Below are 18,543 nucleotides of genomic sequence, written 5' to 3' on the forward strand. Positions count from 1 at the left end.
ATGACCACACCCCGGGCAAGAGCCGTTCTCCCAGCTCCGCAAAACTCACTTCCAACTCTTGCTGCAGGTCTGGGTTTTTCAGCTTCCACAAGTCTTGGTCCAACTCCTCCCCTTCGTAGGAAAGACGGTCGTTTCTGCGCTGGTTGAAATCGGTGATCTAATATGGGAAGCACAATTTAGGACTCTTTCAGGGTGCAAATCCTCCCTCCCTCTCCCCCCCCTCCCTCTTAAAACTGTTTTTCTTCTTAAAACTATGGAGGAGGTGGTGCAATTACTATCCTGGGTTATTCTGTCTGAGGGGTCCTTAGTGCTCTCTTGAGCTTGCTACTTTTCTCGCAGAGGTTTCATTACCCAAACATCCAAGCTCAGAGAGTGCCAAGAACCCCACAGTCCTCCTCCTCCTCCTCCCTCCTGCTCAAAGTCCACTCCCTTCTGGCACTGATGACGTAACCTAGCTGGGTAATAAAGCCCCTGCAAGACCACCCCAAACTTCAGAGAGCAGCAAGACCTCTGAAGCTAGAAATCATCTCCTGGCTCATGGTTCCTTGTTTAGGGTTGCAACTGCTAATTATTACCAGGTTGGGTGCAGATCAAACAAAACACACAAAGACACACGCGGACAGCCCTCACCTGCAGAACTCTTGTGGGACCGTCGGGGATCACCTGGGCGGCCAGGGCTCCAGAACCGGGCCGCATCTTCTGGTTGATGAACTGCTGATCCGGAGGGACGGGACTCAAGTCTTCCAGGGAAGTGTCTGGTCCCAGAACAACTTCCGCTCCATCGCGGAGCCCGGCTCTGCCTCCTTTGGCCTAGGAGGACAAGAGAAGGTGACCGGAGAGAGCAGGGGGAGGGGAGTGTCCGTGGAGATGCTCCCTCCTCCAGCTCCAGGCTGTCCCGAAGGTGCTTTTTCTGGAGGCGACTGGACTTCCTGGTTTTTCTCTGAAGACGTTTCGCTTCTCCTCCAAGAAGCTTCTTCGGCTCTGACCGGAGGGTGGGAAGGACGGATACTCCTTGCCTGCTTCGAGAGACGTTGAGGACACTTGGAGGCGAGGCTGTGACCTCGGGGGCAGCTGAGTGGGGCCTTCTCCAAGCGGCCTCAACGACTCTCGGAAAGGAGGCAAATGACCGGCTCTGTCACCAACGGTCCACCCCTGACCCTCCCGGGGAAGGGATCTCTCTCGCTACCTGCACTGCGAGTCCGTGCATGCCGCACACCAGTTTGCCGTCTCGAAAGCTCCATGTCTGGGTGGTGCTTCTCCGCCTGTCCGGTTTTCTCAACATCAGAGGTTCGTATCTAGGAGAGCAACACCAGCCAGTCGGAACACAGCTGTAAGGGGCCTCGGAGGTCTTCTAGTCCAACCCCCTGCTCCAGCAGAGACCCTGCAAACTTTGGGCTCAAGTCGAGGACCACCCGTACGTGAGAAGGTTTGGCCCCACGGTTTTTCCTAACCGAGCATCCCAGACGGAGGGGAGCTCCCGAGCTTTGCCCACCTGTTGTCGGTGACGGCCGCCAAGCCAGCAATGTCCAAAATCATGGAGGTCTCTGCCGAGCGAGGTGGGGAGGGTTTGTTGGGGTGACGGGGGACAGCCGAGCCTTCGTGGCACAGCATGCCGGCCCCGGTCATTCTCCACAGCTGAGAGCGTTTCCCGGGTTCCTGCAAGGGGGAAGGGGCAATGAAACCAAGGCTGTGTGGCAGCCTTTGAGGCGTCGTCTTCCTCCCTCTTCCTAAGCCTTTTAAGCAGCATTAGTGCGAAGAAAAAAAACAGGAGAATCCCTGCAGCTCTGGGCTGAGCAGTCCCTGGAGGGCTCCGGCCCCGCTAGGGGACATCATCAGTGCCGGAAGGGAGGGGGGGGGTTGCAGAAAGGAGGGAGGACTGTAGGATGATCCTTGGGGCTCTCTGAGCTCCGTGGTTTTCTGGCAGGCGTTCCAGGAGCCAACTAGGGGACGTAATCTGCAAGAGGGCACGTCCACTGAATAGGTTCTCCTCCTCTTCCTCCCGTTCCTTTCTAGCGCTGATGAGGTTATTATTATTATTATTTAAATCCCATTTATATCCTGCCCTTCTCCAAAGACTCAGGGCGGCTTACAATCTAAAGCACAAATCAATGTGCTTAGCAATAGCCTTCATTCTATGTATATGCCTGCTTATTACTAGGGCTTTCGGGACCCCCCCAAGCCCCCAACAATCTGGGTCCTCATTTTACCTACCTCGGAAGGATGGAAGGCTGAGTCAACCTTGAGCCTGGTGGGACGCGAACCTGCACTAATTGCAGGCAGCTGGTGTTACTTAGGGAGGCATTAGCCCACTGCTCCACCAAGGCTCACCAAGGTTACCTAGTTGGGTCCTGAAACACCTGCAAGCAAAGTGCCAAGAGGCTACCTCCACAAAACTTCCTCCTTCTCAGAGGTTCACTCAACTAATGTGCAGGAACCAGTTTCCTCGTTCACTACTACTGGGGGGCAGGGATCAAGTTCCCGATTCTCTCCAAGCTTCGTACCTTTTTCTTCAAGATGACTCTCTGCGTCTTGGGAGCGACGTCCAGGACCAGCTCAGCGCAGTCCACTTCCTTGTTCGTAGCAACAGGTCTTCCCGTCTCTTCCTGGAGCCTGGAATGATCCAAGAAAATGGAGACCGAAGAAGCTACTTAGATGAGTGACGGAAACATCTCCGTTTTAATAAACCTTGGTCCAGTTGCCATGAATAACAATGGCAGTTAATAACGATAGGAATAATAAGAGTCGGAAGGGGCCTTGGAGGTCTCCTAGTCCAACCCCCTGCTCAAGCGGGAAGCCCTACAAGCCACGGTTTAGAGGCTTACCCCGAGAAAGTGTAAGAGGCCGCAATGTAGATGAAGTTTTCGTAATAGAGCTGCTTGCTTTCTTGAAAGTCGTTCATGCAGCAGGCGACTTCGGAGGAGCCGGCCCCTTTGACCGTCAGGGTGACGTAGGGCGGGAGGGTGGGCTCGTCCCAGGCGTAGTCCAGGGAGGTGGAGGGCTTCACCTCGGTGCTGAGACGGGGCTCGGCCACGCCGTGTTGGGCGAAGACCACCGGCACCTGTCAGAGGGACACCCTTTGGGTTATGACTCGGCCCCTAGGGAGACGAAGCTCGGCCGGGACTTTTGATCGAAACGTTGACCTATTCACAAGAACACTGCGCGGGCCAGTAGCCCTCGATTCACAGCAGTTCATTAAGCGACCGTTCAAAGTTACGACGACACTGAAAAAAGGGACTCTTATGAGTCAGTCGCGTCCGAATTTGGATCACGTGATCAGGGCTGACGCTGCAACGGTCGCTAAGCGTGAAAGACGGTCGCACGTCCCTATTTTTCAGAGCTGCCGTCACTGCGGTCACTAAGTGAGCCCTCGTTGAGGACGACCTGCATTCCTTCCATTTTAAGAAGCTCCTCAACGCTTTTCACCCCCCAGCGAAGTGTTCTCTCAACTTAGCCAGAATTCCCCAGCATGGCATTGGCCGTAAGCGAACGGTCGTAAAGCGAGGATTTATCTGTAATCCAAGCTCCAGTCGGCATTCTCCGCCCTCTGCACTGCACTTAAAGACTCGGCGGTCGCTTTCAAAAGCAAACAGCCTTCTCCCTCCCATCGCCACCCCCACCGTTTTTTGTGGGTTTTTTTACCTTAGAAAAGTTGTCGATGCGGTACGGAGGGGGAAATTTATCGGTGTCGCTGAACGAGACGCAGTACGTGGCTCTCTTCAAGGTGATCTCGACTTGAAGGAAGCAGCATTTGCCCAGGGTGTCCCTGGAGAACGTCAAAGGCAAACAAGGCCTGGTACCTTTTGACAATGTTCGCTTCGTCTCGTCACAAATGCTCAGGTGTACGCCAGGTTTTTTTTAAAAAAAAAAACTCCACTGTGTAGTAACGCTTGGGGGAGTCCTCGATTTACGACTTGCTTACATTTGGGGGAGGTAGGTCCGTTTTTCACACTTAATAACGGCTGCAGCACCCCCCCCTGGGTCAGGTGATCAAAATCCGGACGCTTGGCAACTGACTCATAGTTATGACCGTTGCTGTGTCCCAAGGTCACGTGACCCCCTTTTTGCGGCCTTCTGAGACCAGCAAAGTCAAGGGGGGGGGGGAGAAAGCTGGATTTGCTTAGTGACTGTGTTCCTAACTTAACAAATGCAGCGATTCACTTAACAAAGGTGGCAAGGAAGGTTGTAAAATGGGGCAAAATTCACTGAACAAATGTCCTGCTTAGCCACAGAGGTTTTGGGTTCAATTGTGGCCGTAAGGTGAGGACTACCTACATATAAAAAGAAAAAAAAAACCCACCCAAACTGTCACGGCCGCAACGTCCCAATCAAATCTGTCATTTTATCGGTTCCGCCTCCACATTAATCTGATTCTGGATGTTAAAATTTTAAAGGAAACTCCACGTAAACAAGAGGGACAGTGAGAGTGGCACACAGAGGCAACAACACACATAAAAGGGCTCACAACAGCCAATCTAAGACTCCCCAACACTCCTCCATTCCCACCTCATGTTGATGTGGAAGGAATTGTTCTTGTTGACCTCGAACCCTCCGGACCAAATGCAGCTGGGCACGTCCATCAGCCGGACGCAAAGCAGCTGGTCGTAATCGTTCCGTGGCCAGTGGAAGACCACGCTCGATCCTGGGAGGGTGGAGATGTAGCCGTCGGGATTGGACGTTCCCTAAGGAGATGGGAAAGAGAAAGACCCGACTGGCACCATTGGCTTGGAAGAATTCAGGAATAGGAGACAAAGAGAGAAAGAGAGAAAGAGAGAAAGAGAGAAAGAAAGAAAGAAAGAAAGAAAGAAAGAAAGAAAGAAGAAAGAAGAAAGAAAGAAAGAAAGAAAGAAAGAAAGAAAGAAAGAAAGAAAGAAAGAAAGAAAGAAAGAAAGAAAGAAAGAAAGAAAGAAAAAGAGAGAATACATATAGACGGACAGATGAGAGAGAGAGAGACAGAGAAGTTTCTTATCATTAACAGGTGTTCCTTAATTTCGGCCCCTTGAAGAAAGATCTTCAACTACCCAGAATCCCCCCTGCCAGAGCAGGGAAAAGGGAATTCTGGGAGCTGAAGTCTGCCCGTCTTCAAAGGGCTGAGTTCGAGAAAGGCTGGGTCACAGGAGGAGCCAAGGGTGGTGTGTTTTTTTTTTACCTGTCCTCTGGCAAAGGCCCTCTGGGCGAAGGCGAGGGTGTGTGAGGATTTATTGTCCAGCAGGTAGCGAGGTGCAAAGGTCACCACGCAAGTGTCCATGTAGCGCCCTCTGCCTTTCTTAACGTCGATACCTGGTTAACACAGAGCCGGTCAGAAGAGAAGGAAAACAAGTGTGGTGGTGGTAAGCTGTGGATCACCTGCATTCATTTTTTTTTAAATTTTCTTATTTCTTACCCCGAAGGCTTCTAAGCGGCTAACTATGAAAAAACACTAAAAAAAACTTTTTTAAAAAATCATGACCCTCCACCCCCAAAATAACAACAACAACAACAATAATAATGTCCCATTCATACTGCAAGGGATGGAGGAAAAGAGACCACGTGGTGAGAAAGACATACCGATATTATAAATAAGGCCCGGCCGGTTTCCTTGCTGGATGACCTTAAGGGCTCGGACGCCGCTTCCTCCATCCAAGGAGAAGCCCTGGCACCAGCCAGGCATCCCCTCAGGGTGGATACCTCTCCCGACCCGCATGGTACAACTGGGGAAAAAAAAAACCAAACAGGAAAAAAATCAGGAGTAAAACTAAGTTGTTAACTCTCGTGCGAGTCGAGAACCCCAAGGGCTGGGACCGTCGCAGGATCCAGGGGTCACGTGATAAGCCAAGTCAATGGGGGGAGCCCCGATTCACTGTGACCAACTTAAGAACGAGTTGCGACACTTAACGAGGGTCGCAAAACGAGGCAAAAAGCAAAGCTCACAGATTTGGCTGCTCTTTGTCGGCGTAGCAGAAGAGGAGAGGGCTCAAGCTGCGGGCCAACTCGTGTTCCTCAAACTGGCCGGCCGCGTCGGTCTTAGCGTTGTCTTGCCGGAAAATCAAGGGCAACCCTTTGGATGCAAGCGGGGGGGGGGGGGGAAACAAGGGGATTTAAAAACTCAACTGGCATTAAAAGCACTCGGTTGTCCCTTTGCAGTTGCCTGCTCCAGAGCCACAATAATATTCAAACAAAATTGGGTGCGTCTGATTGAATGGAAAGAAGGACCGGGGGGGGACATAGAAGCAGCCTTTCAGTATTTGAGGGGCAGCCCCCCCAAAAAAAGAGGGGGTCAATTTATTCTTCAAAGCACCAGAAGACAAGAAACAATGGATGGAAATTAAATCAAGGAGAGAAGCAACCTGGAATTAAGGAGAAACTTCCTAACAGTGAGGACAATTAACCAGCGGAACAGCCGGCCACTAGGAAGTTGTGAGTGTTTCATCACTGGAGGTTTTTAAGAAAAGACTGGACAGCCATTGGTCTGTTATGGTATAGGGCAGGGGTAGGCAACCTCGGCTCTTTTATGACTCATGGACTTCAACTCCCAGAATTCCTGAGTCAGCTATGCTGAGGGCAAAGCTGACTCAGCTGACTCAGGAATTCTGGGAGTTGAAGTCCATGAGTCATAAAAGAGCCGAGGTTGCCTACCCCTGGTATAGGGTCTCCTGCCTGAGCAGGGGGTCAGACTAGAAGACCTCGCAGGTCCCTCCCAACCCTGTCATTCTGTTAAACCGTTTCCATGTTCTTCCCTGGAGTAAAAGCCACCCAGGCAAAGAACATGTTTACATACTACACGGTTCAGGGTTTGGTTTGGTTTTTATGTTAAAACCATTTTTTCCTCCTTGTTCTGGCCCAGCAAGAGAAAATGCAACATAACCGGTAGGACCGTGTTTCCACAAGCAGCATCAATCGAATCCCGCAAAATTAAAGATCTTGTTTTTGTACATTTCCCGCCCCCCCCCCCCACCTTGAAATTGAAAAACGGAAGTTGCCTGGAGGCTGAGATTCACCTGTTTTGTTGATAAGCCAGTAAGGAGCCGAAATGAAAATCTTCAAGGAGCCTTTGGCTTGGCCCACGATCCGGACCGTGAGGTTCAAGAGACGCCGGTTGTTGTCGTACAGCCTCATCCGCACCACGTAATTTTGCGTCCCCGGCGGGATCAGAAGCTCCTTGCAGTGGGTGAAGTTTTCGAGGGAGATCCCTGGAAATCAACAGGAGGGAAATTAAGGCCCTTTTTTGGATTTTGAAGTAGGGGCGCCGTTTGCTGGCCGGGCGGTGAGGAGAGGCCCATGACCCAAGGTCTTGAATACAGGGAGTCCTCACCCTATGACTGGAATGGAGCCTGCCTATTACGGTCAGGATTCACGACGGTCGTAAAGCAAGTCGGCCTAGGATCGACCTAATTTTGCCACCTTTCTCACAGTTCAAGGGAACCGAAAGATCCCTTCGTCCATCATTTAATTTTGATTCATCATCGTTTTATTCAGCCACTCGCCCTGCCTGTTTGGCAAATAATTCCCTGCTCTGGTGTTTTATATTTCCGATACACATTTTATACGTTGTATCTCTGATGGGCAGTCTCCATTATGGTGGGTGGGCAAGGACTAGCTGTGGATGTAACGCACTTTTCAAGGCAAAAGCTAGATTTTTTAAAAAATGATTAAGGCAAAACTATATATATATATTTTAAAAAAAGATTTCTAAGGCAAAGTTAGATGTTTTTTTAAAAAACGATTCTTGGCAAAATTAGATATTTTGAAAAACCGATTCTTAAGGCAAAACTGGGTGATCGATTTGCAGAACTGACCGCCAGATTGGAAGCGGCGAGCCGAAGGAGTCGGGGAGGGGAAACCCATGTTTTGTCTCTTACCCAGCTCGATGTTCTGGGAAGTGTCGGCGGTGTGCAGGGCAGCTTCCTTCCTGGGCTTGAGGGTCCCGTTGATCGGCACGCCCTTGACGTAAAACTCCAGTTCACAAGGGAGCAGGTTACACAACACCACGGTGGGCAGGAGATACACGGTGTGTCCCGGCTGCCTGAAAATCTGCTTGGCGCTGTCGGAGAAGACGCTGGAAGGCATGTAGTCTGGGTAGTTTTCCTTCTTTATAGCCACACAAAACCTACGGGAGGAAGACCATGGCGGACGATTTAAAGAGCGAGAAATTCCCGCCTCTTCTGAGGCTCCTAGCAACGCTCCTGGTCAAATGCAGGTATTCCTCCAGTTACTTTTTTGTGTTGCTAAGGGGAAAAGATCCGTGAAATGAGTTTTGCCCCACTTTACGGCCTTCCTTGCCGCGGTTGTTAAGGATGAAAGTTTTTCCCAGTGCCGTTGTAACTTCAAACTGTCGCTAAACAGACGGTTGTTAAGTCGAGAAGCAGCGTTAAAGCCGCAGGGTCGTTTTTAGCTCCCGGCTGTGCAAAAAGTCTTTTCCCTCGTTCTTCCTCTGTGGAGCTTGACCTCCACTCCCACCTCGCTCGTTCGTTCGTTCCCCTTGTGGCGGCAGGGACACATCTCAAGGCTCAAAGCCAAAGACACACACACACACATGCACACACACACACACACACACCGCCCCCTGAGTCAGTTTCTTTGCATCTGAGCGTCCAGGCTGGGGGGGGGGGCTCACCTGAAGAATCGGCTGTTGTCCAGCTCCATGGAGTGACACTCCCGCTTGCTGCTGCAGACCTCCGAAGCCTTCTGAACGTTGGTCCAGTGGATGGGGGACTTGCAGAAGAAGACGCCGCTGCCCTTGGGCCTGGCCTGGAGGCGCCAGGAAGTCAGGTGCAGGGGGATGGCAAAGGAGTCGCCGGGCATCACCGCCGGGAGCACCACAGGTTCTGCACAAAGGGGGAAAGAGCAGGATGGCTGGGTCCCGGGCGCTCTCCTGCTTGAGCAAGGGGTTGGACTAGAAGACCTCTGAGGTCCCTCCCAGCTCTTATTTGGATTGAAAAAGAGTTGGTTTTGCCACTTCGGAAACTCTGAAGCACTTACTGTCCGGTGCTGAAGGGCTGTCCAGCCTCAGCTCCATTGGCACTTCAAGTTTGTTTTTCACAATCAAAGCGGAACGAACCGTAATCACCTTCCGGGCGCTGCCCTCCATGGTCACTGCAAAGACCACTCGAACGGGGGGCAGCGAAGAAAACTGTAAAAAACACACACACATGTATTTTAAAGAAAGTTTATTAGATAGGGTGGAGAGAAATGCACACAAGTTCCACAACCACTTGCGCAGAATTTTAGGTGCCAATTATTTCCCAGTTTGTTAAACGAGCAAATCTTTGGGCCTGAAGGTCAATTCCACACAGGTAGCCCTTGACCTAGGACCACAATTGAGCCTAGAACTTATGTTGCTAAGTGAGAAATTTGTGAAGTTTATCTTGCCCTGTTTTATGACTTTAAATCTGTCGAACTGATTTATTGCTGCTTATGCACAGCAAGCTTCTCAGCTAACACCTTGCCCCTGCTAGGAATTGGAAGTTGGACTCCACTTGTGACTATGCAGAGATTCTAGGCTGGAACCTCTTTTGACTCTGCCCACAGGTTCTGCCACTCTTTCTCCTACATCTGGTTTGTTACAGCCATTCTGGTTCAAACAAACCGCGAGTTTGACTACAATCCAACACAGCTAACAAGACGCTGAAGGGTGGAAGGAGGAGAGGAATTCCAACTTACATAAACCTGTGGATGGATGATGTTGGTTCTGCTAATTGGACTGCCAACCTACGTGAAGAAAGAGCAAGTTAATGTTAAGACGGTGGCACCTGTGCACAACATACACAGAGAGAGACCCAGACACGCACAAAATGACTACTTGGGGAACTTGATAGTTTGCTCATGGAGCACAATCTTTCTCCAAAAAAAAGCAGGTATTCGGGGTGTGAATTATTTAGCCACTATCTCAAGGGAGATAGTCCAGATTTCCCCCTCTACACACACACACACACACACACACACACACACACACACACACACACACACACACACAAACAAACACACACACACAGACTGAATTCTTGAAAAAGTAGATGGCAAAAATGATGGAAGTTGTTAAGGTGGCAAGACCTGATGTCTTTGATTATTCATTAATGGTGACCGGAAACTGGACTTTTTGCACAAGACAGGAAAAAAAAATGAAATGATGATACGTAGGGGCTTGATGATCAGACAAAAGAGTAAGAAAGACACAAAAAATATGCACGTTGTAACGTTTGGGTTTTAATGGTCCAGAGCTGGAAGGGATCATGGAGCTCTTCTAGCCCAACCCTGCCTCCGGTTTCAGAGTCAGGTTGTTATGTTTTATATTAAAGGGCTTCGTGTTTAGCGCTAAACATAAGCCGTTTTCCTGAAAAGAATAAAGTACTCAAGGCTAGACTCACCGTTGAGGAAGAATTGCTTTTATCCGGAGCTGCGTACCGGAAAAATATTCCCACTTTGTCAACCGACACAGGGCTGACGGCCTCCCAGCCGTTGACTCTGACTTGCAGCTGGTGAATTCTCAGGTCGTGGGTATGCCTGGGTGGGGTAAAAATAAATCCATTTATACGATAAGACCAACGGAATGGTATTGATGAGAGAGACAGGCCCAAATTGACATCCCAAATGAGGAAAATAAAATTATTACATCTCTTCTACAGTATAACACCAAATAAAATGTTTAATAAAGTACAAAACATGCAATAAAATGATGTTTAGTAAGAGTATACATCTAGTCCTCGACTTAACAAGTTCGTTTAGTGAATGTTGCAACGACACTGGAAAAAGTTAACTCGGGACCGTTTTTTTTTCACACTTAACGACCGCTGCAGCATCCCTCCTGCCCTACCTGTGCCTCAGTTTCCCCTTGGCTTCGAAGGCGAAGGGGACCTCTTCTCCGGCGAGGACTTCCCGCCACTCGCTGACTTTGTGGGCTTCGTCCAGAAAGGTCACTTTTTCTTCTGGCAAGACCGGCGGACTCCCACTGTGCAGGAGGGCCGCGCTAGAAAGCGAGAATCGAGATGGTGAGTTCGAGTCCTGCCTTCGCTAGGAAAGCCAGCTGGGTGACCTTCGGCCGGTTAACTCTCTCTTATCTCTGTTTGCTTCACTAGGGTTGTTGCCGTGGGGAAAACGGGGGGGGGGGAGGAAGAGAGTGTGTCGGATGTATTTCCTGTCTTGAGTAATTCAAGGGGCTTGGACTAGATGACCTCCAAGGTCCCTTCCAATTTTATTATTGTTACAATTCGTAAAACGAATGGAGGCAGTCCTCGACTAAAAGCGGTTCTCTTAGTGGCCGTCCAAAGTTACCACGCACTGAAAAAGAAAAAAAGTGATTTAGGGCCCCCATCCCTGCCTTCTTACCGAGTCGGGGTGGTGGTCATCGTGGCAAACCAGAGGGTGCAACCGGTGTGATTCCGCAGAGCGAAGGGCACAAAGGGCTGCCTCCGCTTAGGCGCCTTCATTTCGGCTGCGGAAGGAAGGAGGAAGAGCCGAGTGAGGCCGGGAAGCGCTGGCCTGACTTACAAGGCTCAGCCTCTTTCGGCTGGCTCAGGAATGTCTTCCCCGTAAGAGGCGGGGGGGGGTGTCTTTCCCCCTTTATGGGACAAGCAGACCCCTTCCCAATTCTCAGTGGCTTGGGCTAGTGTGCCGCCTAAAAGCCCACCCAGATATTGGGAAGGATGAAGGGAAGGAAAGAGAAAGAGAAAGGAAGGGAAGGGAGGCATAAAACCCAGACCCAAACCAGCATGCCAAAAGCCAGGTACCACACCTGAGGCAAGCTTTCTGAAATAGCCAACGTAATCGAGAGTTATTTTTTTTTTTAATGTCAGGGGGGAAAAAAAAGAAGAGGCACCCAAGCAAGGAAACGAGGAAAGCGTCTGGACTCTGCAAATACGGTTACCTCTAGCATACATCTGGTGCTCTAGGTTAGTCAGACTGGCCGTGCTCCTAGTTCTAAGGTAGGCAAGAGGAAGGCCTAGCAGACAGGAAAGAGAAGGTTAGCCAGAAAAGGGGGCAGAGATCGCAGGCCGAGAGGGGTCCGCCCCAGTCCCGTCGCGGGGGCCCTCGGCACCGAACCAGCAACGCGCCTTTTGCTTAAGGACCCCGACAAACATTGGAAACCGAACAGCGGCCGTTTTTAGGGGGGGGGCTGAGTTGCGACACTGAAACAGCAAAGCTCGGTGGGGGGTGGGGCAGCCAAAAACCCTAACTTAGAAAAGCTCTAGAGAGAAGTTAAATTGCAGGTTGGTGTCTGAAGCAGCAGCAGAGGGAGAGGAGAGTCAAGCAGGGCTGCCTGCCTCCTGGGGGGGGGGGGAAACGAGGGGGGGGGCTCCTAAGCATCCGACCTGAATGCTTTGCTGGGTGGTTAAGGTTGCGACACCCATGCTGGGCAGGCCTCTAGGCAACGAGGGGGGAGGGGGAGGCAATTCATACCTTGCCTGAAGGAAGGGGGATCCACCGAAGAGCCGGCCCACTCCTCGGATTCAAGCTCCGTCGTCGTGGTGGCTTCTTTCTCCTGACTGCAGTAGTCGGCCATCCAGGACTGCTTGGTGCTGGCATATTGCTCTAGGGAAGGAGGGGAAAAGCCATGGAGGGAGGGAGGAGGAAAAGGGGGGGAGGGAGGGAGGGGAGGCCCCCTGCCCCACAGCTGGGAGGGCCGCTCTGGGCCATTCTCCCAGCCACATCAGGCTTCCCCCGAGCACCTACCAAGGAACCTGGAGGTGATGTTGACGTCCAGACGGTGCTTGGCCTTCACTTCCAGCTTCAGCCGTGACGGGTGCAGGCGGCTGGCCGGCTGGCGCTGCCAGAAGACGGAGCAGGGCCAAGGCTCCACGAACGGCTCCCAGCCTGGGAGAAAAACAGAAGCAAAGGCCTTTCACGCCGCTGCCGCTCTACCCTACGGAGAGCCTGGGGCTAGAAACCGGGAGCCTGCAGAGTCCCAGGGCCCCCAAGGCAGATGAACAGGGGCCAGCCCCTCTCTCTCAGCCCTAGGAAGAAGGCAACAGCAAATGAATGCCAAAAAACCCCAAAACACCAAGGAAAGCGTAGGGCGGTTTTAACAGAGCAGTCTCCAAGAACTGGATGGAAGGGAAGGGGGAAAAAAGAAGATATTTCGGTCACTAAACGAAGTCGGGGACTAGCTGCAGTGACGGCAGACGCTCACCGGAGAGTTCACGGTTGTAATAGTCACCGAAGAGTGTAAAATGGGCGTAGCCTTCCGGGCTGGCTCTCAAGTGCTGAAGGAAATTCAAACCTGTCGGGAAAGAACAGTTAATCAGTTCTGAAAGGTTGGATCTCTACAGAAGAAAATAGAAAATAAATGCCTCGTTCTATTAGTGGTCAAAGATCCCTCTCTGCGCTAAAATAAGCTTTTGAGTTTTTCTAAATAGGACTTCAAGACCCCCAAGGTCCCTTCTGACTCTCTTCTTCCGTTATTCCGTATTTTGTACTCCAGATGCTTACGGGAAAAGGTCAGCTCAGCCAGGGGAACGTCACAGTCCATGCAGTCGTCGATAAAGCAAATGCAGATGCTCTCAGCTTTGACTTCCACTCCGGAGATGAGTCGGAGAGCCCTGGAGTTCTGCCCGTCGGGACTGCTGGAATCGAACCCGGAGCGTTTCAAAGGCTCGGCGTTCTTGAACAGCCAGCTGGCCGCTTTCTTGAGCTGACCTGACCACATCAACCGGCAGATGGAGAGAGAGAGAGAGAGAGAGAGAGAGAGAGAGAGAGAGATGGAATCAGTGTGGCATTGCCAGCTGGCTTATTCCACACACACACGGGGGGGGTGTCCTCGACGTACGACCACAACGGGGCCCCAAATTTCCGTTGTTAAGTCAGACATTTGTTTGGCCTCATTCTGCGAACTTTCCTTGCCAGGGGTTATTAAGCGAATCGCAGCGGTTGATAAGTCAATAACCTGGTTGTTAAGTGTCAGAAGGTCGCAAAAGGGGATCATGTGACCTCACGACACAACCGTCCTAAATGACACACACCTTGACAATCCAGCAGAGCCTTGCGGCAGTCCTCCAGGCTGAATCCCAGTTCCTGCAGGCGGGCCAGCTGCACCTCTGCAAGGAAGCGCGGGTGACAAATTCAAGAGCTCGTTCACTTGGGAGGTGCTTAGGCTCCAACAGGTAGTAGCGGCACCTGGTGTGGGGTGCGGAGGCCGGGAAGTCAACCCCAATTTGAAAATTACGTCCCTACCCAGAACTGGATCCAGCAGCCGCTGAGAGGCTTCCATTTGTTCTGCGGTTGTTCCCGAGACCTCATTGACACAAGAGGAGCCCGAAGGAGCCGAAGGGTCTACGGGGGCAGGAGGGCTGGGCAGCCCCCCGCTGGTCTGCTTAGAAATGGACCTGGCGATTGCCAGGAAGAGCTGGACATCGTTGTAAGAGAGCCGAATGTCGAGGGTTTGCAACTGGATCTGCAGCCGGGAGAAAAAACAGACCCATTCGAGCATCGGGCGGGCAGGCGGGCGGCCAGAAGTTCTGCCAAGGCAGATTGCCTCCCCCCCGAGTTGGAGTAGGAAAAGGGAGTAGGAAAACTGGAGTAGGAAAAGGGATATTCTGTGTCTGCTGGAAACATCTGGAGTTTGAGAGAACACCTTGCTCCCAGTGGGAAACACCTTTGGGGAGGGGGGTGGAGAACCGTACCTCTAGGAGGGGAGGGAAGTCTCCCCCATTGAAAGCATCCAACAGACCCGATCCGTTTGGATAGGAAGAATTCCCCACGAGTTCAACCTGGATCAGGGCTGGGTCGAGGATGGAGAGGGCCGTTTCCTGCTCGTTGCCCAGTCGGCAGGAGAAGACCTGGAGGAGCAGAATTCGTCCTGTAGCGCAGACCCTTCGCCACGTCTGGGTGCTGCAACCCACCGGCCGCCCAGGGCCCTCACCTCGATGCCCGAGAGGCTCCCGGAGAAAGGATGGTCCACCAGCTTGGGCTTGTAGGTCAGGACGGTCGTCCCCTTCAGAATGACCGCGTTGGTGTCCGTGCAGGTTGTGTCTTCCACCACCACGAATTCCGTGTCTGAAGGGCAACTGAATTGTTGGAGGGTTCCCCGGGAACAGGCTGCCTCCCTCCCAATCAGGCCTCCCTCGAGTGTATTTAATAGAGGAAGCCCTGGATGGACGACGACCCAGGTTCCGGCAGAAACCTCTCTTACCGGTCACATTGATCTTGACCTCCAGCTGTTTCTCGGTGGAGATCTGGAGAGAAGAACGCTTGGTGACTATTCCGCACTTGACCGCTTTGGGAATGACCACCGTTTCGCCGCCGAGGCTACGCTGGCGAGAAGGAGGGGGGTTGGATGGCCTTTTCGGGTCGTTGGGGGTCTGAAGGAAGTCGTGGACCAGCACCAGCCAGTCGAAGATGAGAAAGACGCGGAGGTTGTTCAGGACGACCGTGAAGGAGGAGGAATCCTTGGTAGACCTGAAAGGGAGAAATGGAGAGGCTGGTTAATCCCAATGGTCTTGCTTGAAGACTGGCCAATTCCTTAACCCAACGGTAGCAAGATCCTTCCTTCCTTCCTTCCTTCCTTCCTTCCTTCCTTCCTTCCCTCCCTCCCTCCCTTCTTCCTTCCTTCCTTCCCTCCCTTCCCTTCTCTTTTCCTTCTCCTTCCTTCTTCCTTCCTCCCTCGCCTTCTCTTTTATTTTTCCTTCTCCTTCCTTTCTTCCTTCCCTCCTTCCTTCCTCCCTCCCTCTTCATTAAAGATGGTTAGTACTTTAAGCCACAGTGAATCCTTTCCAGCTGAAACGTCAAATGTTAATTGTACTTAATTAGATTTCTACCACACAGCGTTTCTAGGTTTACAAGTGCTGAAGAGCTGGGATCCAGCGTGAGCTCCCTCTTGCCTCTCAGAATAACAAGAATTGGAAGGGGCCTGGGAGGTCTTCTAGTCCAGCCCCCTGCTGAGGCAGGAGACCCTAGGCCATTCCGGACAAATGGCCGTCCAGCCTCTTCTTAAAAACTATCAGTGTTGGAGCAGCCACAACGTCTGGAGTCAAGGAGTTCCACTGATTAATTGTTCTCACTTTTAAATTCATTCTTCAGAAGAGCACGGAGGACCCTTCCCACTCCAGGCTCTGCTAGGGCCTTCTGGGAAAAAGGGGCTTCGTTTACCTGTAATGCAGTTCAATCTGGATCGCTCCTTGAGAATTACTGTTCTTCGAAGGCTGGAAAATGCAGCTGAAGACATTGGGCGTTGCGGAAGGAGGCCTCAGCCCGACGTATCGCGTGTCAAACGCCATCATGGAATGGCAGACCAGGTTGATGGATCTGGTTTGATTGGAGAAACTCTCAAACAGCAGCTTTGATTTCTTAAAGTCAAACCTAAACAAATTGGAAGGAGAGACGTTTTCTCGGTAACTACCTCGATTAGCCTTATTAATGACCTTTTTAACCATTTTAATCATTATTATCTTAAGGGACAGTACCTGGCCAGTGAGCCTTGCTTGGCCTGGGGGCTGGTCAGTTCCAGACTCACGTTGACCATGTCAATGAGGAAGGAGAGGCTGGTGTAGACCTCGCCACTCAGCACCGTCTGAAGGAAAGGGAAAAAAAACAACACCCAACTGTAACGTAAAACTTTTCCACGGATATTTACCAGCTTTGCCGAATTCCAGATTGGGGAAAAATCCCAACCCCAAAGCCCAGCTGGCCTATTAGGCACCCCTCGAGTTTTCTTTCATAGGTTCTCTACGAGGGAGGGAGGGAGGAAGGAGAGGAGGAAGGAGAAGAGGGAGGAAAGAAGGAAATAAATGAAGAACTAAGACAGGGACAGGCTACTTCCCTTCACGGGGGATGGCGGGGGGGCTGAACTTTAAAAAAAAATGGTCTCCACGCAATAACGGTGGCCTATTAACAGCAGGCAACACAACAAACACCCGTCTCACGTGTATCCTGGGGTCCTGCAGGTCGTAGGGCCGTATGAAGTCTTCCACCGGCTCCCCCAGGTTCTCCTCCAGCAGGCCTCGAATCAGCTTGTATTTCTCCAGGTCCAGGGAACAGTGGACCGAAGAGACCATGCCGTGGATGCAGATATCCGGCACGGCGTGGCTGATCTCCCTGCAGGGGAAAAGCAGATCGGCCATCGTCGGACAACCCAAGGGAACCACAGGCAGTCCTCCACTTACGACCGCAATGGAGCCCGAAAATTTCTGCTGCTGAGCCAGGCGGTTAAAGTGAGTTCGGCGCCGCTTGACCAACTCTGTGGCCGAGGGAATCCTTGCGGTGGTTAAGTCAGCAACCGGGCGGTCAAAGCAAAGGCGGTTTCCTCGCCGACTTTCTGTTCCGTACTTTCTCTTCTATTCCGTTCCCTTCCGTTCTGGAATTGTCCCCAAAGCCCAACCCGGAAGCAGAGCGGAGAGCGCGTGAAATGGCCACCAGGCGCAAACTCACTTGTCCAAGTTCCTCTCCACTTGCAATTTCAGCCGAAAAGGCTCCGTTAAGAGGCTGCCTCCCGTCTGCCTGATGACAAAAGACGGGAAGGTCAAATCCACCGAAGCGTCTCTGGCGGGCTGGGAATATTCGCGGGAGCATCTTTCGGCAGCGAAGATGTCCATGTCCTGCAGATCGACCGTGATGCAGTCCAGGAGGCAGGCGTGTCCCTCTGCAAAAGAGCAGCCTCGGAGGGTTAATTTTCCCCCCCACAGGAAAAGAGCTCAAAATTACAGGAAAACATCCTGATGTTACCAGGTCATATTCTACTGGATAGGAATCATCAAGAGGAAGCATTTTATTGGGTGTGTGGAGAGCTAGCCTTTCTCAGGAAACAGGTAAGCTCCGGGGCACAACACAGGTTATAAAAATGTAAGAGAGAGAGGACCAAGGATCCCACAGTCCACAAACCCTCCTCCCTTCCAGCACTGATGATGTTACCTAGCTGGGTCATGAAACGTCTGCAAGAAAACAACCAAGCTCAGCGAGGACGCCACAGATAGTTTGCTGAGGACTATCTGTATTCATTATTAACAGGAGCCACCCAGAAGAGAGGGGGGGAACGAGAATCTCTGGAGTAGCAGCCCCCTCACTTACCGGGATTATCTGCCGAGAACAAAGGAGACGATGGGCTCTCTTTTGCCCCAATGTCTGGGCTGTGCTCATTTTTCTGACTGCTGAGAATTGGCACAGAAGACGACTCTTTTGTGTGCAAACCTTCAGAGGAATGGGGCGCCTTCCTGGATTCATCGCCACGCGGAGTTTTCTTCACGTTATGCTTTGGGGTCCCCAGCGGTGAGGAAAACAGAACAGGATCCTAATTAAAAGGGGACTGTGTAAATTAGCAATTCTGTTTTTTAAAATTAAATCTTCATGGCAAGGCCGTTCTGCAGACCTATCCCAGTCCACCCAAATCAATAAATCCACAAAGCATTTCCATTTATTTTAAGGGTTAGCCACTCTGAATGGCGCCTAAATGACAGCAGAATAGAACAGGCTCCAGAGAAGAAGAATTTTGCTTCCAAATTGGTTCCTTTGAACGGGAACCTTTCCCAAGAGCAGCTCATCTCACAAACATTCCACTTCGAAATCAAGAAATACACGGGCGGCTGAACAGCGTGCATTCGGAATTAAGCTTTTATATTTGCCATTTGTAAAATATGTTTTGCACAG

General features: G+C 51.4%; 1 protein-coding gene across 1 annotated transcript in view; it reads right to left on the minus strand.

Annotated features, from left to right (window-relative positions):
- VPS13D (vacuolar protein sorting 13 homolog D) overlaps positions 1-18,543 on the minus strand; it is a 55,299-nt gene that overhangs the window by 17,643 nt on the left and 19,113 nt on the right. The window contains exons 27-60 of the mRNA XM_081341347.1: positions 17,968-18,187; positions 17,332-17,542; positions 16,827-16,998; positions 16,368-16,474; positions 16,054-16,263; positions 15,098-15,363; positions 14,828-14,961; positions 14,589-14,744; positions 14,140-14,359; positions 13,929-14,003; positions 13,399-13,605; positions 13,100-13,189; positions 12,643-12,783; positions 12,370-12,501; positions 11,837-11,911; positions 11,299-11,404; positions 10,787-10,939; positions 10,341-10,476; positions 9,637-9,684; positions 8,956-9,106; positions 8,591-8,801; positions 7,836-8,083; positions 6,975-7,166; positions 5,908-6,034; positions 5,545-5,687; positions 5,147-5,277; positions 4,504-4,679; positions 3,640-3,763; positions 2,823-3,058; positions 2,502-2,610; positions 1,493-1,656; positions 1,187-1,295; positions 631-810; positions 50-157 (exon numbers count right to left, since the gene is read on the minus strand). Of these exons, the coding sequence (XP_081197473.1) occupies positions 50-157; positions 631-810; positions 1,187-1,295; positions 1,493-1,656; positions 2,502-2,610; positions 2,823-3,058; positions 3,640-3,763; positions 4,504-4,679; positions 5,147-5,277; positions 5,545-5,687; positions 5,908-6,034; positions 6,975-7,166; positions 7,836-8,083; positions 8,591-8,801; positions 8,956-9,106; positions 9,637-9,684; positions 10,341-10,476; positions 10,787-10,939; positions 11,299-11,404; positions 11,837-11,911; positions 12,370-12,501; positions 12,643-12,783; positions 13,100-13,189; positions 13,399-13,605; positions 13,929-14,003; positions 14,140-14,359; positions 14,589-14,744; positions 14,828-14,961; positions 15,098-15,363; positions 16,054-16,263; positions 16,368-16,474; positions 16,827-16,998; positions 17,332-17,542; positions 17,968-18,187 (5,268 nt within the window). The remainder of the gene's footprint in view (positions 1-49; positions 158-630; positions 811-1,186; positions 1,296-1,492; positions 1,657-2,501; positions 2,611-2,822; positions 3,059-3,639; positions 3,764-4,503; positions 4,680-5,146; positions 5,278-5,544; positions 5,688-5,907; positions 6,035-6,974; positions 7,167-7,835; positions 8,084-8,590; positions 8,802-8,955; positions 9,107-9,636; positions 9,685-10,340; positions 10,477-10,786; positions 10,940-11,298; positions 11,405-11,836; positions 11,912-12,369; positions 12,502-12,642; positions 12,784-13,099; positions 13,190-13,398; positions 13,606-13,928; positions 14,004-14,139; positions 14,360-14,588; positions 14,745-14,827; positions 14,962-15,097; positions 15,364-16,053; positions 16,264-16,367; positions 16,475-16,826; positions 16,999-17,331; positions 17,543-17,967; positions 18,188-18,543) is intronic.

The sequence above is a fragment of the Vipera berus genome (assembly GCF_964194415.1).
Source record: "Vipera berus genome assembly, chromosome: 17".
Taxonomy (NCBI): Eukaryota; Metazoa; Chordata; class Lepidosauria; order Squamata; family Viperidae; genus Vipera; species Vipera berus.